Genomic DNA, 27,698 nt, shown 5'->3' on the forward strand with positions numbered 1-27,698 from the left:
GATCTTTATATACTGTTGAGGAAGACTGAAGTATGACAGGAAAGTATGTAAAGCAGGCTAGGCAACACTTAGTGTCATACGGTCCCATTTTTCACTGAACAAACTATATGAGTGAACTCATATATGAACACAAAAATGCATACCTAAAAGACGTTCCCAGAATCCTAGCAGTCAGTACTGTCTCCATGATTGAACATCTGTGTTTCTTTCTCATTTTCTGGTAATCTGAATTGTTTGTGATGAATGAGGCTGTGTAGTTTGTATACTTGGAGGGTAAAAGTCTGCTGTCCTGGGGTCTGTGCTGTCTCTGCGCCAGGCTGCTTCTGAATGATGGCTGATACCACATGCGTGACTTCATTAAAGTGTGGTAGGGAGCTTTCACAAGTGTTTGCATATTAATGGAGATACACTTGCCTGTTTTCTTTATTAGGTACTAATGCATCTGCCTTTGACCAGCTTGTCCTTACATTGGCATGGGATAGAGTTGACATTGCCAAAAATCATGTATTTGTTTATGGACAGCAGTGGCTGGTAGGTAAACCATCTATAGAGACAGTATCATTATGTAATACACAGTGGGCCCTCTGGACACACAGCTTCCATTATCTGTGGATTCTGGGCTAGTAGTTGGGCCTACAGTGATTGCATCTGTCCTGAACGTGTGTACAGTTCTCTCTCGGGATTATTTCCTAAACAGTATACATCTGTGTGCATTGTGTTGATGTTATAATAGGTATTATGATTAATCTTAAGATTAAAGGTTTATGGAGGATATGCTTATGTTATATCCAGATACCACACTGTTGCATAGAAGTAATTTGATTATCCATGAATTAGGTATCAGAGGGAAGATCCTGCAGCCAAGCCTGCAGAGATACTGAGAATGACTGTATAACAAAGTTATTTGCTGCAACAGTGACCTAACTTCACATTTTACCTTTCTGTCACAAGTACAAAACTAGTTTAGCTCAGTATTTATACAACATCCAGTACCATTTAGGATTTAATAAGTACTTGGCACTTGATAAAACCTTCTTTTTTAGATTTCTAACAGTTCTAAAATAGAAGCCTTGGAACAAGCTCTGTGTACAAGAGAACTCATTTTAGCATTCCTTTGGATGTGTAGACCTATTTCTCTGCCATCTTTCCATACCACTAAGTAGAAAATCATGTTCCAGATTACTGAAATGAAAATCTTGAGCATTATTGCTGACTTTTCTTCCTCATATATTGCCAGTCCAATTCCACCTGAAAATCTTAACAGATACAATTTTAGAATACCCAATTTTATCATCCTACTCTAACCTGTTATCTTCTTTTGTGTTATTCAGTAGCATTCGTTTTGGTGTCCTACTCTCATTCTTTCTCTCCTTTTACAGACAGAAGGTGGCTCCCATCACATTCATCCAGAGCACAATCCAGAGCCTTTATGATGGCATACGGGGTTTTACATCATCTGTCCCACTGCCCCCTCTGACCTCACAAACTACACACCATTGTCGCCTCTGCTATCTCTCATGGCCCTTGCTGGTCTTCTTTTGTCCTTTCACACATCAAACATGGTCCTATCTCCAGAGAACATGCTGTTCTGTCTGGAACATTCTCCCCAGATAGCTCCACCCCGCTGGGTTTTTACTTCCCTGTATGTCCTCTGTCTTGTAACCAAATGTCTGTCTTCAGTTAAACTTTCTGTCTGCCATGTTTTAGTAGCATCCTCTTATGCCACCATTTCCTCAGATATCTGCTAGTACAAATATTTGTGGATTAAATTATAGTTCACCTTTAAAAGGTGTTAACACATGTGGAGTAGATCTTTATGTACTCTTGAGGAAGACTGAAGTATGACAGGGAAGTACATAAAGCAGGCTAGGCAACACTTAAGAGTAATATGGTCCCATTTTTCAGTACACAAACTGTATGAGTGAACAGAAAAATGCATACCTGGGAGATATTTCCAGAATCCTAGCAGTCAGTACTATCTCCTGATAGATCATCTTTGCTGTTTTTTCCTTCTAGAATTATTACCATTGGACAAATGTACTAGTAGTTATATGTTTATGATTTCTGACTACTTCTAGAAAAAAGTTGATTGTCTTTTCGAGACAGGGTTCCACTGTAGCTCAGGTTGGCCTTTAGCTCACTTTGTCCAGGGTGGCTTGAAACTCACATTGATCCTCCTGCCTCAGCCTCCTGAGTGCTGGGATTACAAGGATGCACCACCATACCCAGCCGTAGAAAAGAAATTTATGAGGGTAGGAGTTTTTAAGTTTATTGCTGTATTCACAGCCCCTTAAGTAGCAATCACTTGACAAATTTTTGTTATGTATAAAATAAGCTAGATCTTTTTTAAAATGTGCATTAGAATGTAAACAGCTGGTTGCAGAAAACTATGGATAGTATGATTGTAATTGTGGCAGATTTTCTTCATGAATGCACAAACATTCATGCATGTCTACATGCATATCTTCTGTGTTGTCATAATTAATACTTACTAATTTATTTTTGGTCCTGGCGACCAAACCTGAGGCCTCAAGCATGCTAAGCAAGCCCTCTGTCACCAGGCTACATTTCCAGCCCCTTAGTGTCTATGGAGCTGTTACTGTGGGATATGTCTAAAGAAGATGTGGGCCAGAAGAGGGAAGATTTAGTTTTATATTATTTTGTGGTGTTTGAGGTTTTTTAAGCATAACACTATTTTCTGCATAGCAGTAAAGAGACAGATCACTTTCTCTCTTGCAGAAGAAAAAAGGCATGTTAATTGCTTGTGGTAAACTTAAAGTTGTAAGCCAGCCTTTTACAATAATTTCATTGGCCTTCCATTCTCCTCAAATAGAAAGGCTTGGATGGAGCCTTTGTCTTTTATTGTCTCATGGATGTATCTGCTATAATGTTACCTATTTGATTGTATGCTTCATGCTAAACTTGAAGTTTGTAGGATGACTGTGTATTTTTTTTCATTCAATACACATTGAATGAGGCAATGCTTCGTACAAAGCAAATAGATATGTTTATTATAGCTGTACTTTTTTTCCTTCCGGTAAGGAAACTTTGGCTTTTATGCTGCTCTAGAGCACTGGTTATAAACCCAGTTATAATAGACTCCTTTTTTATTAAAGGCAAGAATTAAAGGGTAGGGTTGTAGCTCAGTGAGAAAGTTCCTTCTTAGCAAGTGTGAGGACCTGGCTTCAACCCCCAATACCACCAAATAGCAGAACAAAATAGAAAAGGCAAGAGCTTGTTATGCTTTTTTTAGTGTGTCGAAATGAAATTTCATAAATACTAAAGACAGAAAAAATGACTTACAATAAAAATATTTTAGTAATTACTTGATAATGAACTTTGTGATCACCTGTCCATATAACACTTGTTCTCTTACAGAAATAGTGTTTATGGGATGTTCCTTGGGGAATGCTGTTCCAGAGAGGTCTTTTTATCTGTTTCCTAAGTACCTTAAGGCCTAGCCTGTCACTGTTTCACATCTTTTTAATTTTATTCTAAAACTGGGAACAAAGAGGTGTAAATCCTGTAGACTTACATTTAGAAATTGTTGGCAGAACATGAGTAAATTTTACTAATCTTAATACTCTTCTAGGTTGGATCCTTGGAACAAGCTATGCTTGATGCTCTTGTCATGGATAGAGTTGCATTTGTAAAACTTCTTATTGAAAATGGAGTAAGCATGCATAAGTTCCTTACCATTCCGAGGCTGGAAGAACTTTACAACACTGTAAGTGTGAGATAAAATTCTTTGTTGACAGTTTCATCATCTTTTGGAAATGTCATTTTACCTAACTACATATGTCCATTCCTGTTAATAAAGCCTTTCATATCTTCCTTGGTTATAGGGAAAGAAATACAACCACTATTAGTATGGATTGTTTGTGTGATAGTCTCTTCCTGTTTGAGGAGCCTCTTCTTTTCACCACAGCCATAGAGCAGTGATGGCAAACCTTTTAGAGCTTTCAGTGATAGCAAGCAGCCTGCTGAAGCACATGTATTGTAGGTTTGCCACCACATAGGAAAGAGATAATGACCTCCAGCCCTATCTCCTTTTCTGTCTCCTCCTTTTGAAAAACCAGAATGGGGCCAGGGATATAGCTCAGTGGCACAAGTGCCTGCCTGGCAAGCACAAGGTCCTGAGTTTGATTCCTGGTACCAAAAAACAAAAACAAAAACGAATAAAAAACCAGAATCAACTTCATAGAGGGTGATGATATTTCTGTTGACTCCTTTGCCTGATAGAGAATGTGAAGAGCTCATGCAACTTGTTATTGTTACAGAGCCTTCCCGTTTTATTTCCCATTTCATGTCATTAGCACTGGACTCTTCCTTGTGGTTTTCTGTGTACCACTGTGAATTTAACTGAGCAGTGCATGGAAGAATACTGTGACTAAGTCCTAGCTTTCTGACTTGGACTTCTCTGCAAAGCTGTATCCATTTATTCTTCAGTTTGTACTTACTTATCTGCTTTCCTTCCTGATGTCTTTGTACAGTTCAGTCATTACTAATCCACATCACTAACTTTTAATAATCTAACCTCCTTATTGATATTTCTTTTCTCAAATCAGTTCTTTATTTTTGTAATAATGTTATACTATACCTTTCTGCAGTTTAAAAACAACCTTCAGTGGCTGCCTGGTATGTATATGGTAGTGGCTGTACCTTTAGCTTGATTTGCAGATCTTAACATTTTGCCACAGCTGGTGTTCTCATTCCGATTTTGCACTGTCACACCTGGCTCGTAAGTAACATTTTTATGTGTGTGCAGAGGATTGAAAGCATTGTGCATTCCACATGTATTTACTACCAAACTACACCTGCAGTCAGTAACATTTTTAAAGTAAACTAATTAGTCAGAAGAGTAAAATGATTTTATATTTTCACAATCTCTTTAATGCCTGACCTCATCAAAGCTGCCTGGACCCTTTTTTTTTGTATTTAATTTTAAAGATAAAAGAAGGAAAACATATTAACACACAGACATTTATAAAATAACACAAAAACAATACAAGCAATACAGATTTTCAGACAAGGTTATAGGAAATCAACAGCGGTGGTTGTATTATATACTGATACCTTAAATTGGTTACTTAGACTCTCGTATTTGCTTCTGAATTAAGTCTTATGATATCCTGCACCAAGACGCCTGTGAAAAAATCTAGTGAACATTGAAAGAATGATAGTAAAATAATGCATATATACTCAATATGATTTTGAAAATCCTTTGGAGTTTCAAGGAGCAGTCTTGGAGGCCTCAGTTGCCTATAGGCCACACTTTGAGAACTGGCCTTCTAAAGAATATTTATTTTTTACTAAAACCTTAACTTTTAATAGGTCAACTTACAATGGATTAAGATAAAATAGAATTTTAAAATTTTGAGTGTATTTATGTGTGAATATGTATAGTTAAAGAAAATGTCCTTGCATCCTAGAAATATTAAACACTTCATATTAGCTTGGAAGTTAAGCTGTGGGGAGAATAGGCAAAGAGAAGCCAGCCAGAGTGAATAGACTACAGTATGATAAAAAGACGACAGAGTAAGGTAAAATATAATTTATTTTCAGCATCAATTACAGTCATTTTAGATACTAGAATTTGGAAGCCAACAATATCAAAGACAATACTTTCTTTAAAGACATGATGATAATTGTGCCTAGATTTGAAAACATTTCCAAGTAGATATGATCAAAATTGGAAAGTACAATGATTACTATAAGAACTTCTCCAATAAAAAATTAACAATACAATTGTTGGATTAAATCCCCTTAGATACCCAGGCTTGGTGGTGCACACCTGTAATCTTAGCACTTGGGAGGCTGTAGGAGGATTGGTGCAAGTTCAAGGCTAGCCTGTGCTACACAGTGAGATCCTGTCTAAAAACAAAAGCAAACCCTTCCTCCCCCAAAAGGGGAAAAATAGCATTTGGTAATTCTGTTGAACAAGATTTAAAGTCCTAAGAATAAGTCCCTTGATTGATACCACGTAGAATTCATTGTCATAAATTTCTTTCTTTCTTTTTTTGGTACCGGGAATTGAACTCAGGACCTTGAGCTTGCAGGACAGGTGCTTGTGCCACTGAGCTATATCCCTGGCCCCAGTGTCATAAATTTCCTGAGTCAATACTTTGCCTAAAGTGTTTAAAGAAATACGTTTTGGGGTCGTTTACCTCAGTGTGAACAGTGGTATATATTCCTGAATCTTTTTTCAAAATAAAGAATGCTGTCAAAGTAAGATGACTATGATGATAAAACTTTTGATTAACCTGCCCTAATATAGAATATTCACAAAGAGGAAAATAAGAGCTTAGGCATTTGCTACCCAAAATATTTAAAATATTTATACCATCTGATGACTGGTTACAAAAGAGAGGAACATTTCAACAAGAAGAAAGGGAATGTACAGCTCTAGTGTCAGTGAAAGTAACTGAATTTAAGATTAAGATGTAATGAAGTTTACACCATTGACATGACTTACTTTTTGTTTTTTAGAGTTTTTTTGTTGTTTTTGTCTTGAAACAGGGTCGTGCTTTGTAAGTCAAGCTGGCCTAGAACTCCCTAAGTGGCCCAGGCTGGCCTCATACTCATGGCAGTCCTCCTACTCATGGCAGTCCTCCTCCTGCCTCAGCCTCCTGAGTGCTGGGATTACAGGTGTACACCACAGTGCCCAGCAATGTTGATATGACATTCATAAAGCAAAAATTTACATATAATTTTAGTGATTCTCTGAAATTATTCATTTCTAAATTTAATTTTTATTTATTTATTTATAAAGAATCAATCTTTTTTTTTTTTTTGGTACCAGGAATCAAACTCAGGACCTTGTGCTTGCCCAGGCAGGTGCTGTGCTGCTGAGCTATATGTCTGGCCCTCATGTTTTTGATAGTGAATATAACAGTATGAAATGCTTATATTCTTACCTTTGTTCTAAAGAAATAACTCCAAAGCAATATAATTTGTAGATGAAAGCCTTGTAAGTGCCATATGTAAGAAGGAAAATTAAGTTATTTTAGAAGAAAAGTAATTCTTTCATTTTCTCGCTCCCTAAAGAAACAAGGCCCAACTAATCCAATGCTACTTCATCTTGTTCGAGATGTCAAACAGGTAAGAGGTTGTTCTGTTTTTAAAAACGTTACTGTAAAAAATCATCCATACTTTATTTATTTCTGGAAAAGCATTTAAATACATTTTAAGATCAGCAATAAAGTAACGGCTTTTTGTAAAAGATAAAAGAAGGGTTAAATTTGTGATAAAAGTAAAAAGCATAAGATATCAGCAATAAAGAAAAAGGAAGGTTTATGAAGCTAAAGCCGGTATCTTGATCTCTTAGTCATCCACAGTAGAATGTGATGGATTTTATAATGCTCTTTGGTCCATAAAAGGGAGATCACTGATGTTTATTCTTTGGCTGTATTCATCAGAAACTCGTTCCCTAGAGATTTTTCTCAATATAAAAGATACTGAAGAAGGAAATGGAGGTATGCTGGAGGTGGCGTCTTTGTGGCTGCTGTCCCTCTTTGTGTAAAAGCATCTGGTATCGTTGATGACTTTGAGCACACACTGTCCTAGTGTTTGATACCATTCTGCACCGGCTTCTTTTCACCTATTGGAAGTTTCTGTGACTTCACAGTGTTAAACTTAATATGCTTTCTTTTTAAACTATTAGTTTTTTCAAACTTTCTGTATGTATGCAGTATTAAAAAACTAAAAACCTAAAACAGACATGTCCCTTTCTCCTTTAATTTTCTATGGTTTGCAACTTACTTAATCCTAAAGCAGCATTCCATAGGAGAATTTAGGCTGTATTAGACTTAAAAATTTTTCCTTTATAGTTTCTAAATATGAGCTTTTCTTTATAGCTTTATTTTATATTTCATACAGGATAAATTGATGTACTTAAAGCATATATCTTATTGATATACAATTTTCAGAGTTGTGCAGCTGTTACCACAGTCCGATTTTAGAGCACTAACAGCAGCTCAAGGCAGGCATGGTGCTACACACCTGTAATATTAGCACTTTGGGAGGCTAAGGCAGGAGGATCTCAAGTTTGAGCCTTTTCAAGTAGCCTAGGCAACTTAGCCCCTTAGGAAGGCTTTACTTCAAAATAAATAAAATAGAACTGCAGATGTAGCTTAGAGCAAAGGGCTCTAGGTTCAGTACTCAGTGCCACAAGCAAAAGAGAAAGAACATCAGTACCTCAAAAAAGTGACTGTGTACCCATTAACTGTCACTCCATATTCCTGCTCCTTTTCTATTCCTCACTTCTGCCCCCACCCTGGACAGTTAATTTCAGAATGTGCCTATTCTAGACATTCCTAATGGGGCAGCTTTAGGACCAGGAGTTTCTCAAACATAGTTGCGTTGTAATTTTCTTAGATGAATCAGCAAAAAGAAGTATAGTGTTGGGCTGGTGGATACAGCTCAGTGGTAGAGTGGGGACCTAGCTTGCATAAATGCCCTGTGTTTGGTCCCTAACAAGCTCCTTCCCAAAAAGGAAAGAAAGAAGTAGTAATGTAGTATTTAAACTCTGGAAAGAAATTAGAGGGAGTCTGTATTGATTATTATATTGGTGACTATAAAAGGCCAAATTCTTTTATTTCTGTACCTTATAAACTCTGAAATAATGGGAGTAAATTTTCTGATTCAAATTAATGTTGAGTTTGTTAGCATTATCAGTGTCGTTGGCAACATTGTTAATCATGACTTCCTTTTAGGTGACTCACATTATTTAAATGGCTTTAAATGTCCTGTTTATCATGATGTATATCATGATGATATTTGTCACATTTTTAAAAAACTGATATTAAGGAATATAAAAGTAGCATCTTCAGTAATAAAGTATATTTTGAGGTTGCTTAACTTAAAAACAAAAGTCTTGTACTTTAGATGGAAATAAGTATTTGATCAGTTTTTAAATAATAGAGTAGCAATCTAGAAATTTTTAAAAAGGAAACAAAAATATTAAATATATAAACATAAAAAATAATAGTTTAGGGAGGCAGAGGCAAGGAAGATCATGAGTTTGAGGCCACCTCAGGTTATATAGCAAGATGCCGTCTCAACAAAACTAAGAATTTGGTTCAGAAATCAGTGATAAGGGAAATAGGAAGGATGGTGGTAGTGGGAGGGCAGAGTTACCCTGATGGATTAAGCTTCTTTAGGGTTCTTTACTGAAATTACCAGGTTTTAAAATTTTGAAATGAGCAATCTTTACAAATTCATAACTGGCCTTATTTCAAAAAGTTCATTTGTAAGTTGATAGTTGCCCAAGGAAAATGGAGTCTTAGCTTTAAATGTGGAATATTACTGGACAAAGATAAAGGCATGTAACCTGTGGTATAGCCTGTATGATTTTTCTTAAAGAATATTGGTAAGTATTTCTGGGCCAGTCTGGAAACAAAATAAATACAAAACATTTTTGGTAGGAAAATGCATTTTATGATATGTACTGTCATGAAAGTGAAATATTGGCTCTAATTCTGTTGCTGCTATCTGTAAGGTTTTAGGGCAGTGGAGAAACAAAATTATCTTCCTGCTTTGGCCTATATTCCTTTCGAATTTCAAAACCTCAAAATCCTGTCTTTTCACAAAAGGAAATAGAGTCTGGCAGTGTGGCATGGTGGCACATGCCTTTAAGATCAGCCTTGCAATTTAAGGAGCCCTATCTCAAAATGAAAAAGGGCCAGGGATATAACTTAGTGCTAGAGTGCTTGCCTAGTATGTGTGAGGCCCTGGGTTCAATTCTCAGTACCAACCAAAAAGAAATTTGTGTGTATGTATGTATATGCTAACAGTACCAGCTTCTTACAAGAAAACACTTTGGTGTATGGTAGTATTGACAAATGTTATTGTATCTGTTGAAAAACTGATGTTTTGTTTGTAGGGAAATCTTCCTCCAGGATATAAGATCACTCTGATTGATATAGGACTTGTTATTGAATATCTCATGGGAGGAACCTACAGATGCACCTATACTCGGAAACGTTTCCGATTAATATATAATAGTCTTGGTGGAAATAACCGGGTATGTAGAATTTCGGGGGAAGTTTTTGTATGTGTTTTAAAATTAGTCCATGCACTTTAAATGTTAAAAACTAGTAACATGGTGAATATAATATCTTTAACATACGAGGTTTCAATCAAGAATAACTGGAAATATTTTATAAGCTTGGTGTGGTGATGAATACCTGTGGTCCCAACTTCTTACGAGGCTGAGGTAGGAGGATCATGAACCCATGAATTTGAGACCAGTCTGGGCAACAGAATGAGACCCTGTGTCAGAAAAAATCATAATTGAAATCCTAAACCAGTAATTGCTTGTGTGCATACACACATATTTGCACACACATAAATATAGTTGCATTTTTATAACATCAGCACATTGATGCCGTGAAAGCTAATAAGCTCTCATTTGCAGAGATCTGGCCGGAATACCTCTAGCAGCACTCCGCAGCTGCGAAAGAGTCATGAATCTTTTGGCAATAGAGCAGATAAGAAGGAGAAAATGAGACACAATCATTTCATTAAAACAGCACAGCCCTACAGACCAAAGGTATGTATGTTTGTTATTTTAAATGTTTATTTAGCTTACCAAATGCATATTAATATAAAGGCTTTCTGGATTTTGATTTTGTTCTTTCTAATTACTTAGTATTAGAATCATTTTATTTTTGGATAATTTATATCTTTGAATCTTCGTTTAAATTCATTGTGACTTGGTCATTATAGTAAGCTTTTCATATTTAGCTATGTATAATAATCAAATTTCAAACAGTTTTAATTTCGTTCCATTTTCACTTAGTTAATATGTACAACAAAGTGATATCTAAACTTCTATTAAAAGTGTGTTTTATTAGATATTAGTTGAAATATGTCCTTTCTTCAGTCTTAGAAAATATTTATTACAGGCATTGTGAGATACTTTAGTTGAAATGGCCTTTGGTGGGGTAGTGCTAGGGATTGAACCCACACCCTCATTCACACTGAGCTATATCCCCAGCCATTTTCTCTTTTTGTTTGTTTTTTTTTTTTGTTATTTAATTTTGGTTTTGTCTTTTTGAGATAGGGTTTTGCTATGCAGTTCAAGCTGGCCTAGGACTTGCAGCAGTTTTCCTGCCTGAACCTTCTGAGTGCGGAGGTTACAGACTTGTACCACCATACCCAGCTTATTTTTTCAATTTTGAGGCAATGTCTCACTAAGTTGCCCAAACTGGATTTGAACTTACTGTTCTTCTGCCTTAGTCTCCCAGAATGCTGGGATTACAAGTGTGCACTACCATGCTCAGCTTGAAATGGCATTTTTATCTTTAGAAGCCACTTTGAAGATACCTAAGTATAGTACAACAACTATTGATAATCTCCTACCTCTTTTGTCTGTAACTCACTATTATTGGTCTATTTGTTTTCCTGAAAAACTACCTTGTAGATAACAATATGTAAAACAATAACCATTGATAATTTCCTACCACTTTGTCTGTAATTTGGTAAGCCTCCCCTATTATTATGTTATCCTCCTTTTACTCTTTAAAATTAAAAAAAAAAAGAAATGGCATTTTTATAAAATAGATTATGAGCTATAATAAAAATAAAGTTTAAACTCAGTGTTGACACGTGCTTGTATCACATCTGCTCAGGAGGCTGAGGCAAGATGATTGCAAGTTTAGGTCCATCTGAGCAGCTTAGTGAGACCTTGTCTCAAAATAGAATTAAAAAAAGACTGGAATGTAGCTCAGTGGTAGGGTGCTTTCCTAGCATTTTGTGAGGCCTTGGTTCAAACCCTAGTACTATAAAATTTATGAGGTTTGTGCTTTCTGTTACGGGTAGTTTTATGAAGCTGAAAAATAGAGAAAAGGAAATTTTATACAAATTTACCAACTCATGTATCATTGACCTTGATACAATGAGCCTGTTCACATTTATTTTCCCTTAAAGATTGATACAGCTGTGGAAGAAGGAAAGAAGAAAAGAACCAAAGATGATATTGTAGATATTGATGACCCAGAAACCAAGCGCTTTCCGTATCCACTGAATGAACTGTTGATTTGGGCTTGCCTTATGAAGAGGCAGGTCATGGCCCGTTTTCTGTGGCAGCATGGTGAAGAGTCAATGGCTAAGGCATTAGTTGCCTGTAAGATCTATCGTTCAATGGCATATGAAGCAAAGCAGAGTGACCTGGTGGATGATACCTCAGAAGAATTGAAGCAATATTCCAAGTAAGTGATCCTTTATCATTTGAAAGCATTTAAAAAATACAAAATACGTACAGTGTTTGAGTGGGTGTTATAGTTCTATGTACTTCACGGGGATATGTGTGTGGGTGTATAAAATTTATGATACAGCTGAGAGAAAATTATTTTTAAATATATTAGCTATTTCTAAAAATGTGGAAAGAAATTTTCTCTCTGTGTATGTGAAAGAGCTGTCATTACTGTTTGCAATTTAAGAAAGAAATCATGCCAGATGTCAGCTTCATAATTATACTAGTAGCAGTTAGAAGAATTACATTTGGAATGGTGAGGATTTGTTTGAGGCATGTGCCAAGGAAATGGACTGATTTCAACATGGGGATATTTTGAACGATGGAGTCACATACGTAAAAGAATTAAATTGTTCACATACTTCATGCTGTATATAGTACACATAGGGAAGTATTGTCCTGTTGAGCTGGAGATGAATTTGAGGAAGTTTTCTAATAGATACTTGGATCTCCTTGACTGCAAATGTGCTGTGTTGGGGAGAATAACAGCTATTCCTGAAGGTCACTCATACAGGGATCCTGTGGCTACTTAGGGGGCATTGAAGACTTCAACATTTCTCATTAGGTTGTACCACAGGCACATTACTCCTCCTCTCTGGATATCGTCTCTCTTCTGTGTTTGAAAGAACAATATAGAAACCTTTCGAGCAGAACACTGCAGCTTTGTTAATTTTGGTTTCCTGTGAGACTTACGTTTCCAAGACCAGGAGAAGGTGCTCTGGATATACCTTTTCAGTTCTACACTTACTGTGACATATTTCAGTATTTTCTGATTTTCACGTAGATGTAGATGTCTGAATTTAGGGCTTTGATTCTAATGCCTCACAATTCCATCACTGTGTTAAAATACTAAAAGCTAAAACATGTTATGAAGGAATTTTAAATTAGTTGGTTAAAATTATAACTTGTGGGCTGGGGATATATAGCTTAAGGATATATAACAGGTGTGAAGCCCAGGGTTTAGTCTGTAGCATTGCAAAGAAGACCCAAACAACAACAGATCGCTGCAGATTTATTAATCTGAAAATATTTTGGCTTTTTTTGTAGTGATTTTGGTCAACTGGCAGTTGAATTACTAGAACAATCCTTCAGACAAGATGAAACCATGGCTATGAAATTACTCACTTATGAACTGAAAAATTGGAGTAATTCCACTTGTCTCAAGTTAGCAGTCTCTTCAAGGCTCAGACCTTTTGTAGCTCACACCTGTACCCAAATGTTGTTATCTGATATGTGGATGGGAAGGCTGAACATGAGGAAAAATTCCTGGTACAAGGTACACCGTAGAAACAATTTGCCTCTTAAGTATGCAATTAGATGCCAGAAATAGAGAAATTAGGGTTAGAGAGACATAGTAAAGTCCTTTGACGGGGAGGGGGATTAAAAGAGGAGGGGAGGGGTGGCTGGCATCTCATCCAAGTGGCATAATGTGCCCTTCTTTCCCCTGCACTTTCCGCCTGGAGCTTTCTCATATGTGTGGGATGATGGCCCTCTCTAAGCCGCACAAGGGCTAAAGTGGGGAGCACTGTTTGTATTCATGACCCTGAGCAGTCATGAAAAGAATTACTGTTTGACAAAAGGTTGATTCCCAAATTTTAATACTCCAGACTATCTGCTAATGTAATCTGTTACTTTTAAGCCATTGGAAGTGTATTGGATAAGTACTTTCATGTGTCCATTCTTCAGGGTTAAGAATTTGGGCAAAATGGCTGGTCCTTTCAGCTTTGTTGCAGTGAAAGATACTGCTGTAAATTCCCTTTTCATTCTCTCCTATCTTTTTCAACAAGGTAAAGAAATGTAGAAGGCAGAAATCAGGCAAGTGGTTTAACCACTGACAGAAGTAGATAACAAATATTAATCATGTACTAAAAATAACAGTGAAGGAACAGCTTAACAGAAAGCATCTTGCACAGTTATTTCTTCCTACTTTAGGACTTTGCGAGGAAAGCATAAAAGTTTAGAAATCTTTGTTGATAGAAGCATGCGCTGAGTAATCATGTTATGATATGGAACACTTGCAAAGAGATTTAGGATAAAGTGAAGTACATAGCACCTTCATAGTGCTTGAATTTTGTTTAAAAATATTTTTTCTGCAAAGATTGTTTTCTATTTAAAGGACACATCTATTGTGTTAAATTTACTCAGCATTCATCATAATACTGCAATATTTTCTTACTCCTTAAAACAATTGATCTTGGGCCTCTAAATAATGTTGAAAAAAGTTTTTTTTTTTTTTTTTTTAATTTTGCTTCCATTTCTAGGGGAAAAATAACTAACAATTATATTTTTCTTTTTCTTTTTTAAAATTGTTTTTATATTCTTCAAGTTCATTGATTTTAAAACACAAATTTGTTTTTAAAATTTATAGGTCATATTAAGCATTTTAGTTCCACCTGCCATATTAATGTTAGAATATAAAACCAAGGCTGAAATGTCCCACATCCCACAATCTCAAGATGCTCATCAGATGACAATGGAAGACAGTGAAAACAACTTTCAAAACATAACAGAAGAAATCCCCATGGTAAGGAGGAAAAATGTTATAGTAAATGCAGTTTGTTATGAGTATGATAATAAACATGTATATTTTTAAATTTTAGGAAGTATTTAAAGAAGTAAAGATTTTGGACAATAATGAAGGAAAGAATGAAATGGAAATACATATAAAATCAAAAAAGCTTCCAATCACACGCAAGTTTTATGCCTTTTATCATGCCCCAATTGTAAAGTTCTGGTTTAACACGGTATGTTTTTGAATTGCATTTGTATGATTTTGTGCGTGCGCACATGCAGTTGGGAGAGCATGGTGTTTTTTAAAAATATGCTTTGGGGATCTTTGGTCTAGAATCCATACTACTCATAGTTTTTGTAACTTAAATCACAAAAAAGGCATTTTTCACTTAAGAGAGTGGTAAATTTGACTTAGTTTTATCTAAGTTGCTGACATTTAGAATCGTAAACACCAACAAATCTGGGTTCTGTTTGAAATCAATTTTATTTAAAATATATGGTAACGATAGGCATTTTTATAAGTATCTATTAAAAAACAGATGTTGATCAAGAGAAACTCAGGTACACAATTACAGTTTTGTTGTGCTTTAAGATTTTGCAGATAATCCACAAAAGTTTTAAAATTGTCCTGTTTGCTGTTGATGGTAAAGAGTAATCCAGAGGATTTGCATGGTTTTATTGATGAGTGGCTGATTTCTTTATTCATGTTCTTGATTATCTGCCACATTGGCTTTCTCTTGCTTTATGGAGAAGTGGGCTTCCCTAGCAGATTAAAGGCATGTATTCACAGAAGATGGACTCACCTGTTGAACTGTAGTTGTTGCTTTATTGTTTTTTGGTTGTTTTTATTGGGGGAAGGGCCATAAGCACTAGAAACTTCTACATGGCCGTCTTACTGATGTTGCTTTCCAGGTGAAAAAACATAAAACCACCCTGCTTTAAACAAGGAGTGGAGTCTGAGTAAATGAACTTTTACTCCCCTTCCAGGAAAGATTTTTTTTTTTTTTTTTTTTAATTTTAACAGGAAAGATTCTTAAGGAATTTTTATTTTGTTATTTTCATTTTCATCAACATCAAATAGATGCCAAAGTGTACACATGGCTTTGTGCTACAGTGAACATTTGAGAAACTTCAACTATTACTTTCTCATCCACACAGGGCCTGTTATCCTGAGATTAATTTATAAATTTCCTTCTTACTGTGAGCATTTCTCCTTCCTAGATGTTGATAATGCAAATCTCAGTTAATTGAATGCCAAATTCTTTCACTACTAAGGGAATTGTAGGTTTCTTACATTTGCATTCATGTGAAAGGCTACTTAGAATACAGCCAGCTCACCGGCTATGGTGGCGCACGCCTGTAATCCCAGCACTTGGGAGGCTGAGGCAGGAGGATCTTTGCAAGTTTGAGACCAGCCTGGGCTACATAGTGAGCTCAAGGCCAGCCTGAACTGCATAGTGAGACCCTGTCTCCAAAAGACAAAAAAAAAAAAAAAAAATTATAGCCAACCCAGGTGGCCACAGGAATGTTGCCCTCCCTCCCTTTCTTCCATCCTTTTCTCTTTCCTGGCTCCCTCCCCTCCTTGTTTCACCTGCTGTAGTTCAGATCCATTTTTGTGTATATGAAAATGTCAGCTGAGCATGATGGTTCATACATATTGTCCCAGCACTTGGAAGGCTGAGGCAGGAGGATTGCTGCGAGTTCTAGACCAGCCTGGGCTACAAAGTGAGCTTCCGACCAGCCTGAATTACATAGCGAGACCCTGTCTCAAAAAAAAAAAAAAAAAAAAAAGAAAGAAAGAAAAAGTGTCCATAGTAAGTCTTATTTTGTAATAATTTTATTCATGTAACTTTTCTCTCTTATTAGTTGGCGTATTTAGGATTTCTGATGCTTTACACATTTGTCGTACTTGTACAAATGGAACGCTTACCTTCAGTTCAAGAATGGATTGTTATTGCTTACATTTTTACTTATGCCATTGAGAAAGTTCGTGAGGTATGTCTTTCATTTTTCTTTGATTTATCTCTGACACAGCCTAGATTTTGTTTTATTTCTTCAGCATTCCTATTTGTGCTCTCTCCCGCTCTTCAAAAAGCATTAAATATCCTTTTAGCCTGTTAGGTGGGTTTCATTTTGCTTGTGTATCGTACTGCTCACTGAAGTGAACTGTGTTGCCCCTTAGTTGTTACTTAGGTTTACCTGTGTCTGTCAATTTCCAGTTTAAATTGTAACTTTTCTAATGTCCTGATTTTGGAGAAAAAATGTTTTTATCCTTAAATGTGTTTTTATATTTTCTACTTAAGTAGCTATATAAATGTTGTTTTATAATGACTGCATAAATATTTTTCTATTATTTTATGCCTTTGCTTTACATTTAGAGAATACATGAAATCGCAAAATAGAGAATATGGTACTTCATGCCCACTTAGGTGTTATAAGAATTTATTTTATAAAATAAATTATTATGCATTTTAAATACCCCTGACTGCTGATTCTTATGTTTGAGTAGTATTATGCATTTTTAAATAAGTTAGATAAACATGGCTAGTTAAACCAGTGAACTGATTATTTTCTGGAGTAAGACATTTTTGGAAAATACTATAAGGACACCCAGGTATCGCTTTGTTTTTGTCTTTTTGAGACAGGGTCTCACTATGCAGTTCAGGCTAGTCTTGAACTCACTTTGTAGCGCAGGCTGGCCGCAAACTCACAACGATCCTCCTGCCTCAGCCTCCCGAGTGCCAGGATTACAGGTGTGCGCCACCACGCCTGGCCCAAGTATTGCTTTGATTCTAAGTAAAACAACTCTTCAGAAGCATTTCTGGAGAGCTATGTTGTAATGCAAGGTTGTCAGCTTCTTCGTTGTGTGACTTTGAGCAGGTTATTTATAAGATGTACTTATCTCTGCTATCTTAATGTTTTGGTGACTAAATGCATCATCAAATGCCAAAATAATAAAGATACTTTGAAATATTAAAATAGCTAAAATTCTATTGTAATATAGTTGAATACAGTATATGTTTTTAAAAGGGATTGATTAAATCTTTTTGTTCTTTTTAAACCTTTAGATCTTTATGTCTGAAGCTGGAAAAATAAGCCAGAAGATTAAAGTGTGGTTTAGTGATTATTTCAATATCACTGATACAATTGCCATAATTTCTTTCTTCATTGGATTTGGACTGAGATTTGGGGCAAAATGGAATTTTGAGAATGCATATGATAATCATATTTTTGTGGCTGGAAGATTAATTTACTGTCTTAACATAATATTTTGGTATGTGCGTTTGCTAGATTTTCTAGCTGTAAATCAACAGGCAGGACCTTATGTAATGATGATTGGAAAAATGGTAAGTTGAGAGGCATCTGCACATACTCATGGGTTATATTGTTTCTTAAGAATCACAAAAATGTGTTACTAGCATAGTTCTCAAGCCAGTAAATGTCTGTTATGTCATGTTTATTTACCTCATATTCCAAGTCTTCTGTTCCTTAAGGATATATTACTAACTTTTTAAAGTTTAGGAAAAGTTGGTAGTCATGTTGGATAGATAAGCTGTAGTTGGAGTATACGGGTCATTGAAAAATGAGCAGTCTGAATTCTTTAGAGAATGAAAATATAGGGAAAACATTGAAAAGTCCTGCCCCTCTTCTCAAATTTAATATTTTTTACCTTGCCTGTGATATTCCTGCCTTGCATTTTTTATTGTCATGATATACTCACTTTTAGAATATGTGAAAATGATCATTTCTTTTAGATTGATTTAGTATTATGGTTACTATTATTTGTCAGTGGATTAAAGTATAGATTTATTGTAAATGTTATCTCCCTGGTGAGGTTATCATTCATGGATGAATACTATATATCTTTAGGGTGAAAAACATTCACTTTGTTAGATGTAAATGCTGAGAACTTATATACCTGAATAAATAGGAATTAAATACAGAAATTAAAACATTATCTTAATTTCTTGAGTTCTTTTGTAAGGAAGTCCATATTTGCACTGTAAATTAACAGAATTTGTTTGATTATTAGATGAATTGTTCAGGTAGTCTCTGTCTCAATTTTGTTGAAATTAAAGAATTTCAGACTACCTGACTCGCAAAAGTATCCCTCAGGCATTAGTATCATGTATTTTTCAGTGCCCATACTGATAAGTCAGTATGTTTCATTTTGCTCCTAGGAGATTATTCATATCCACAACAAGGCTCCATGGGAGGATGTTAGGTTTGGGACAGGTGGAGATTAATGCTGCCCTTTTTTTTTTTTTTTTTTTTTTGGAGGTGCGCAGAGGCCAGTTATAAAGGGAAGGTGGAAAATAGTGTACATGTGCCCCACACATAGGCAGATTCCAGTTTGAATCACTTTCACAGTTACAGACAGAAAGGGGCTCTTCACAGGTCATTTGTTTAGTGTGGTTTGGTGTGTGGAGTGCTAGGGATTGAACCCATGGCCTCACACATACTACGTAAGTACTCTACCACTGAATTGTATCCCCGGGCCATAGTTTTTTCTTTTTTTAAACACAGTCTCCCTAATGTTAGAGTGTATGTAGTGATGAGATTTCTCTGAATGCTATTGTTGGAAATTCTTTGGTCAGAGATTCTAATTATCTGTTATCTATTTGGTCAGAGGTTCTAATTATCTATCAGAATATTAGAAACATTTTTAAGGTGAAAATTTGTTATAGTGTTTAGTTTGTATTTTAACAGTGCCTTTTTTTTTTTAAACAGGTGGCCAATATGTTCTACATTGTAGTGATTATGGCTCTTGTATTACTTAGTTTTGGTGTTCCCAGAAAGGCAATACTTTATCCTCATGAAGCACCATCTTGGACCCTTGCTAAAGATATAGTTTTTCATCCATACTGGATGATTTTTGGTGAAGTTTATGCATACGAAATTGATGGTAAAGATTTATGTTTACAAAATCATCTTTCGCTTATATTATGTTTTAAAGTCATTATTGCATTAAAGTATAAAGTTGTATGTTTTCCGAAGTCAAACTTAAAACCCAAGCCCCACCCCATTGTGCATTAGTTAACCCCAGAAGAAACAAAAATTAACTGGCAAACAAATGTTTTAGAATTTCTCCCATTACCAATAATGGGAACCTGACCTGCATTGGCTTAAACAATGAGGACATGTACTAAATCACACAGCAGAAAGTTCAGAGGTAGAGGAAAGATTGGAAAGGTTGGTGAGTTCATAGTTAAGGACGCTTGTTCCTTTTTCTCTCAATGCTTGTAGTGGACATGTCTGGTTTATACAGGTTTTCCTCAGAAAGACTGTTGAAACAGGAAGAAAGGACACTATCCGTGGAATCATTAGAGGAACCCTCTTCCACAGACATCCCCTTTTGAACCTGTCTTCTTGTCTCGTTAGCTCAAGTGGGCTCAATTTGTCTCTAAAGGGTTACTGCCAGGAGATGGGAGGAATGTGCTCAGCCGAGGCCAGTCAGGTGGACTGAGTAGTGAGGATCAGTCAGTGTGAATGACAGAAATACTGATCCTCTAAATCTTGGAGAGCTCACAGCATGCTGGGTTTTACATGGGATGACTGATTTCAGGTTTCCCTCAAAATTTGTGAGTCCTGTCTCTGGATAAGCTAATGAATAACCACTACCTATTCAACTTTGGACAGTTTTGTTACTATTTACATTTTAACTCTAAATTATTTAAGAGTAAAATGACCTTACTAACATCAGTTTTCCGGTAAAACCACTTAATAGACGAATATGGCTCTGATGAGAATTTCAGTGATATGTATATTTTAAAACAGTAAGTACTAACTGCTAAGTGCAATATAAATATTATTTAATTTAATTTTTGGTTTTTTGAGACAAAGTCTTGCTGTGTAATCCAGGCTGACCTTGAACTCGGTATGTAGCCCAGAGTAGCCTCCAACTTTTCTGCCTCACTCCTCCCAAGTGATAGTATTCCAGGCATATGCCACCATGCCTGGCACTATAAATATGTATAAAAGAATTGGTATTACCTTGTGATGATTTAACTCTAATCTTTGTTCTATCCCAGTGTCCACCTTTATCAGTTCTGTAGTAGGTATTATAGCTGTTCTCTTTCTTGTTTGTATTGAGCTGTGGTCTGGCTTCAGAAACACTGTAGGTAAAGGTCATGAAAACCAAGGAGTTCAGATCTAGTCAGCATGCATTTGAAAGCACATTGCCAGTCCTCCAACCCTGTTTTTTGACATAATAAACTAAACTCAGTTATGTTTATATACATGGATATACAGAATTTGCTGTTGAGTTTACCATATTTCGAAGGTTCTGATACCTTTCTTACACAAGTGTAATTGTGGGTAATGGTGTGGCTGAGTCCAAGAGCATTATTCTCCTTAATGATCCTCAGGCCAGAACCCAGCCTTGAAAAGAATACACAACATCAAAATGGACTTCCTCGTCTGAAGTACAGTAGTAGAACACAAAGCACCCACATCCCTGTGAAAGCCTTCTCTGTTAGAAGGGTTCATACTGGAGTTCATATGGCTGCCTGTCCAGAGGTGTTCACTAGAATTTGTGAAACAGATTTGTGTATGATCCAAACTTCTTTAAGTAAAATAAACAGATAAGCATTGATTAATAGCAATTTAAGACTTTTTCCCTTCTTTTTCTTCCTAAAGTGTGTGCAAATGATTCCGTTGTCACTAAACTCTGTGGTCCTGGGACATGGTTGACTCCATTTCTTCAAGCAGTCTACCTCTTTGTACAGTATATAATTATGGTTAATCTTCTCATTGCATTTTTCAAGTAAGAATCTTATTTGCCTGTTATAATAGATCATTGGATATACAGTATAGTGCTACTCATTTTGATGATATAGATTTTATTTATTTTTGGTACCAGGAATTGAACTCAGAACCTTGTGTGCTTGCCAGGCAGGCGCTTGTACCACTGAGCTGTATCCTTGGCCCTGTATAGATTTTAAAATCTAAAAGTTAGTCAGCCTTAAAATACAGTACTAAAATTACCTTTAAAAAAACTGTAAGTATGAAGGGATGCGTTTTTCAAATCAATGAGTTCTAAATTTTAGACTTTTATCTTTCAACATGCAGTTATTTTATAAATTTAGTCCTTATCTGAGGTTTTTCTTGCATTGCCAAGAGGAATGCACATTCAGGATAGAAAATAGAAAAGCAAGTACAAAGCTCATCACAGATCCCACCGTTAATATTTAGATGTACATCTGTCATTTTTTACAAACATATAAACTGTATATCTTAGAATGTTTTTCTAAAATTAAGACTTGTTGGAGCTGTCTACTTTTAGGGCTTCTTGCATATAGCCTTGTGTCCCCAACTTCCTGCTAAAACTAATTGTCGTTTTGATAGTACATAAAAGTAACGTTTTTGTCTACATTTGATTACTATTAAGATAGATTTTTTTATGTTTTAGCTATTTATATTATAATTTTTAAAATCTTAAAAATCATAGTGTTTCTTTTTACTCCATTTTTCTGAGAAGTTATTATTAAGGTCCTCAACAATATCAACTTCTTTATGTTTCTTTCATGTATTTTTTCCAGTTGTTCATATATTTTTTAGTCTTAACTGAATCGAAGGGTACTCATAGATTCTTATGTATTACAGAATTATAGTAAAATCTTTAGTATTTAAGGTATGATTAGCTAAGTTTATTTTTATCCCTTGTTATTCTAGCAATGTGTATTTACAAGTGAAGGCAATTTCCAATATTGTGTGGAAGTACCAGCGTTATCATTTTATTATGGCGTATCATGAGAAACCAGTTCTGCCTCCTCCACTTATCATTCTTAGCCATATAGTTTCTCTCTTTTGTTGCATCTGTAAAAGAAGAAAAAAAGATAAGACTTCTGATGGACCAAGTAAGTACAATAAATTAAACATTTTTTCACATCTCAGTGTTGTACTGGAGGGTAAATACTGATTTTGTTTATAGCATTTAATTGTTTGAGGTTATTGTGAAGGCTTTTGCTAAGTTTACCTAAACATAAAGGAATTTTTTGTGCTATTTGATGTGTTTAAAAGTAGATTTAGTACAGTATCGAAGTCCCTTTTAGAAGATGCCATCTCAGTTTGTATTTGTTAAAATATTAATAACTATAACACTTTAGCTGTGTTTTTTTTACAAACCATTTTTACTGCTCTGTATTATTTTTTGTTTTTTTGTTTTTTTGTTTTTTTTTTCCGGTACCAGGGATCGAACTCACGACCTTGCGCTTGCTGGGCAGGCGCTGTGCCACAGAGCTAAATCCCCAGCCCCTTACTGCTCTGTAAACAGTACCAAATTTTAATACATTCTGCATACTGCCTGAGACTAACCACCTAAGGTGAACTATATGCTTAACACTAATGAAGTATGTGAGCTTAACATGAAGTCAAACAGTGCTTAATGATTTCTGTTTTACCAAGTTAGTTCTTACTCCTGTGGTAGTGAGAGAGAGATGAAGGAAGGGTGCAGTGTGGGAAACAGGAATTAGAGGAGAAGTAGCTGACACTGTTTTGTAACTAAAAAAAGGGAAAGATACTTGTTTAATGCTTAAGAAACAAAACAGTAAAAAGGGGGGGAAATACAGAATAATTCACAAGAACCTGAATTATTCACAAGATTTGGGATTTAAAGTTTGAGAGCCTAAAAGCCCTTTGTAATTTTTTCATGTTTTTCTCCCCTTAGAACTTTTCCTAACAGAAGAAGATCAAAAGAAACTTCATGATTTTGAAGAACAATGTGTTGAGATGTATTTTAATGAAAAAGATGACAAATTTCATTCAGGAAGTGAAGAGAGAATCCGTGTCACTTTTGAAAGGTTTAGAAGCTCTTTACTTATATTTGGTTGTGTGTCAGGAAGGATTTTTTAGTTATATCTCTTGTCATTATTTTGTCCCATGGTCATTGTTCAATGTATTTTGTTAAAACAAATTAAATAATTTATATTGTGTAATGGAAGACAGATCAGTTCTTTTACTACCTTCTGTGATTCAATTATTCTTCTAGTTTTGTTTTCTCTTTTTGTTCTTGTGATACTGTCAGTCTTCACACTGAGCTACATACTCAATACTTTTTATTTTGAGATAGGGTCTGCCCAGACTAGGCTCAGACTTGCAGTTATCCTGCCTTAGCACATATGCATGCACTGGGATCAAACCCTGAGAGCTTGTGCATGCTAGGGAGGTGCTTAACCACTTGAGCTGCATCCCATACCTCTTGTTATTTTTCAACCATAATCATAGTTTCAAAGAATAGAGTTAGTGTTCTACACTGTTGAGGGAGAGGAAAGTAAAACTGTCCTATTTTGAAGTGTTTCCATGGACTTGGTTGCATCTTGAAAGTGTAATGGTGATGACGTAATTAAAGTAATGTTAGTTCTAATATAGTCTATGAATAATTCAAGATATCTTGTTTTTGTAACTTAATTTGAGTGCATGTAAAATTAGTTTCTACCATCATTTACTGAGACTAAGAACTAATTTCTACATTAATTTTTAATATTTGTAAAAAGCCCATTTCTCTCCTACAGAGTGGAGCAGATGTGCATTCAGATTAAAGAAGTTGGAGATCGTGTCAACTACATAAAAAGATCATTACAGTCATTAGATTCTCAAATTGGCCATTTGCAAGATCTTTCAGCTCTGACAGTAGACACATTAAAAACTCTTACTGCCCAGAAAGCCTCAGAAGCTAGCAAAATTCATAATGAGATCACACGAGAATTGAGTATTTCTAAACATTTGGCTCAAAACCTTATTGATGATGGTCCTGTAAGACCTTCTGTGTGGAAAAAGCACAGTGTTGTAAATACACTTAGCTCTTCTCTTCCTCAAGGGGATCTTGAAAGTAATAATCCTTTCCTTTGTAATATTTTTATGAAAGATGAGAAAAATCTGCAAAGTAACATATTTGGTGAAGATTTACCTGTAGTACCCCAGAGAAAAGAATTCCATTTTCCAGAGGCTGGTCCCTCTTGTGGTGCCTTATTCCCAAGTGCTATTTCTCCTCCAGAACTGCGACAGAGACGGCATGGGGTAGAAATCTTAAAGTTATTTAATAAAAATCAAAAATTGGGCAGTTCACCCAGTAGCACACCACGTCTCACATCCCCACCAACCAAATTTTCTGTTAGTACACCATCCCAGCCAAGTTGCAAAAGCCACTCGGAAACTGTAACCAAAGATCAAGAAGCTGTTTGCTCTAAAGCTATGCAAGGAGATAATGTAGAATTTGGAGCATTTGTAGGTAAGTTTGGCAAATGGTTCATTATTTTTCACCTAACAGAAAATAATTAGCTAATTAATAACATATGACAAATGAACTATCTTTTCATATTGCTATAAAGATTTTAAAAGGAACCAGAAGTGGGGGAAATAAATTAAATCAGGCTGTAAGAGATACTTACCTCTTTAGTACAGTTTACTATGATAACAGTAAAATCTGTAGTATTTAAATGGTAAGATAAGATTAGTTATAAGTTTCTTTTATTTTTGTTATTCTAGCTAGCAGTGTGTATTTACAAATCAAAGCTTATTTGGGAATTTGTCTTGTTTGTCAGTTTTTTTGAGACTGTCCTGCTACATAGTTCAGGCTAGCCTTGAATGCACTATGTAGGCCAGGCTGGCTCATGGTGATCCTCTTGCCTCGGTCTCCCTCGTGCTGGGATTACAGGTGTGTACCACTGCACCAGGGCAGACTATCTTTTGAACTCTAATATACCTTCCATCGAATTTGGTGAACTCGTGAAAGAATCTCAGTGACTCATATGCACTAGGTACTTAGGGAACAACAAAAAGGTATAGGGGAGATTGGAAATAACAGCAGAGACTAGTATAAACAAGGTGATTATATAATGTTTTTATCCAAGCCAGTAAAGTTTTGAGGGTGACAGGTTTACGACTGATAGCTATAGGTCAGCATGGAAATCAGGAGTCTGCTCAGAGAATCATTATAGTCATATGTCACTTAGTAGTTGGGATATGCTAGTCATTCTGATCATGTAGAAATCAAAGTGTGCTCACACAAACCTAGATAGTATAGGCCAGTCAGTCAGTGTGGCCGTCAAGAAACATGTGGGCTCACTACCGGCATAACAGGGCATGCTGTTTTTTAGTAAACTTGCTAAGGAGAAGGACTAGCCTATAATGATAAAACATTAAGTACAGCAAGTATGTGAACCAGTAACATCATTTATTCCAAGTATTGCACACTGACTAATTGTGTCACTCTGCTTTCACACAACTTGCAGCGTAGGTGGTTTTTACACCAGTGCCACCACAGCCATGTGAGTGCAGGCTGTCACTAGGTGACACAAACTTTTCAGGTCATTGAAATCTTACAGGAGCACCCTTGTGTGTCTTATTGAAGCTTTGTTACATGCTGATACGGGGTAGAAATCTTAACCATTTTTAACAGAAGTAAAAAATTAGGCCATTCCAATAAAATAGCACACTACATCCGTCACCCCTACTAACCCAAGTACATGTCTGAGAAGCCAGCCTGTAGGATGAGTGGACGGACAGAGGGTGACTCTCTGAAAAGCTTAGCAGTGAAGGCAAAAAGAAAGAACTAATTTTATGATTTTTTTGTTTGTTTGTTTAGGGAATTTGTTTTTAATGGTAATGGAGAATTAAGCATGTTTAAATTGTACCTGTATGCCATGTAGAGGGATTAGGTGAAGAGAGTTATCTGAGTTCCTACAGTTGGGGAGAGAATAGTGTGTTCGAATAGTCTTTGTTTTTTTGTTTTTTTTTTTGGTTTTTCTCCGGTACCGGGAACCGAACTCACGACCTTGCACTTGCCAGGCAGGCGCTTTTGCCGCTGAGCTAAATCCCCAGCCCCTCGAATAGTCTTTGGATGCATCATTAAAGATGAAAGTATTTGCCAGGTGTGGTGGCACATGCCTATAATCCCAGCACTTGGAAGGCTGAGGCAGGAGGATCCCATGAGTTTGAGGCCAGCCTGGGATACATAGTGAGTTAAAGAACAGCCTGAATTACATAGTGAAACCTTGTCTTAGCAACACCGACAACAAAAAAGTAAAAGCATTAACAAAGAATTTCTTGTAAATACTTGAGTTGTTTAGAGCATAGTCATAATAATGTTTAAGGTATAGATGAGACCCTCTGCCCCTTCCGGGTTTGAATTTTTCCCTCAGGTGGGAAATCTTACAACTTGTTCCTATACTTGTCTTTAACACTTGTTCTAGCCTCCCAGTCTAGGAATTTATCTTGTCACGGACCATCATAACGAGTGTTCAGAGAATATGTCAATAAATCCAAGTAAAGTAATAGCCACATTAAGGCCAGCCTGGCAAATTACCTAGTCACTGAACTTGCTGATTTATACTGTTAGGCTATTGCATTCATTGGATTAGAGATACACAACTTGGCCTATGTAAAATCTACCCCAATCCTTTTTTTTTTTTTTTTTTTTGGTGGGAGTGGTTTGAGAGAGGGTCTCACTATGCAGTTCAGGCTGGCCTTAAGCTGTGTGGCCCAAACTGGCCTCAAATTCACAGCGATCTTCCTGCCTCAGCCTCCTGAGTGCTGGGGTTACAGGGATACACCACTGCACGCAGCTACCCCAATGTATTTTTAAAACATACATTTTAGCAGGTTATACATTGTCAGTGGGGGATGTGTACATATAGCCTTTACATTTTGTTATTAATAGTAAGTTTTTTTTTTCCTTTTCTTTTGAACTTTAAGCTATTCTTACCACATGTTGAATTCTTTTAGGAGGCTTTTGACTTTTACTTTTAATTTAAACTCAACTTTGCCTGCTTCTTTGCAAATGTTTTCAGTGTTATTTATCAAAAAACCAAATGTATATGCAAAGCAAACAAAACTATTTGAAAATCAGCATCAGTGGTTCGTTTTTATAAGCTTTAGAAAATTTTCTTTGTTTTTATTATCAGGGAACATAATATATTTTGGAACTTCAGAT

General features: G+C 35.9%; 1 protein-coding gene across 3 annotated transcripts in view; it reads left to right on the plus strand.

Annotated features, from left to right (window-relative positions):
- The window catches only part of Trpm7 (transient receptor potential cation channel, subfamily M, member 7), a 96,418-nt gene that overhangs the window by 37,328 nt on the left and 31,392 nt on the right, over nucleotides 1-27,698 (plus strand). For 2 of the 3 annotated variants that reach the window (XM_005376661.2, XM_005376664.2), the window contains exons 11-26: nucleotides 431-531; nucleotides 3,593-3,727; nucleotides 7,048-7,101; nucleotides 9,884-10,024; nucleotides 10,418-10,552; nucleotides 11,932-12,212; nucleotides 13,304-13,532; nucleotides 14,625-14,780; nucleotides 14,857-15,000; nucleotides 16,634-16,762; nucleotides 17,836-18,114; nucleotides 19,499-19,673; nucleotides 21,407-21,533; nucleotides 22,442-22,626; nucleotides 23,436-23,568; nucleotides 24,280-24,995. In XM_005376661.2, coding sequence (XP_005376718.1) covers nucleotides 431-531; nucleotides 3,593-3,727; nucleotides 7,048-7,101; nucleotides 9,884-10,024; nucleotides 10,418-10,552; nucleotides 11,932-12,212; nucleotides 13,304-13,532; nucleotides 14,625-14,780; nucleotides 14,857-15,000; nucleotides 16,634-16,762; nucleotides 17,836-18,114; nucleotides 19,499-19,673; nucleotides 21,407-21,533; nucleotides 22,442-22,626; nucleotides 23,436-23,568; nucleotides 24,280-24,995 — 3,120 coding nt within the window. Of the gene's footprint in view, nucleotides 1-430; nucleotides 532-3,592; nucleotides 3,728-5,432; nucleotides 5,525-7,047; nucleotides 7,102-9,883; nucleotides 10,025-10,417; nucleotides 10,553-11,931; nucleotides 12,213-13,303; nucleotides 13,533-14,624; nucleotides 14,781-14,856; nucleotides 15,001-16,633; nucleotides 16,763-17,835; nucleotides 18,115-19,498; nucleotides 19,674-21,406; nucleotides 21,534-22,441; nucleotides 22,627-23,435; nucleotides 23,569-24,279; nucleotides 24,996-27,698 lie in introns of those variants that run through there. The other variant, XM_005376665.2, reaches the window with a different exon arrangement.

This window comes from Chinchilla lanigera, unplaced genomic scaffold (assembly GCF_000276665.1).
Source record: "Chinchilla lanigera isolate Chin_1 unplaced genomic scaffold, ChiLan1.0 scaffold00008, whole genome shotgun sequence".
Classification (NCBI taxonomy): Eukaryota; Metazoa; Chordata; class Mammalia; order Rodentia; family Chinchillidae; genus Chinchilla; species Chinchilla lanigera.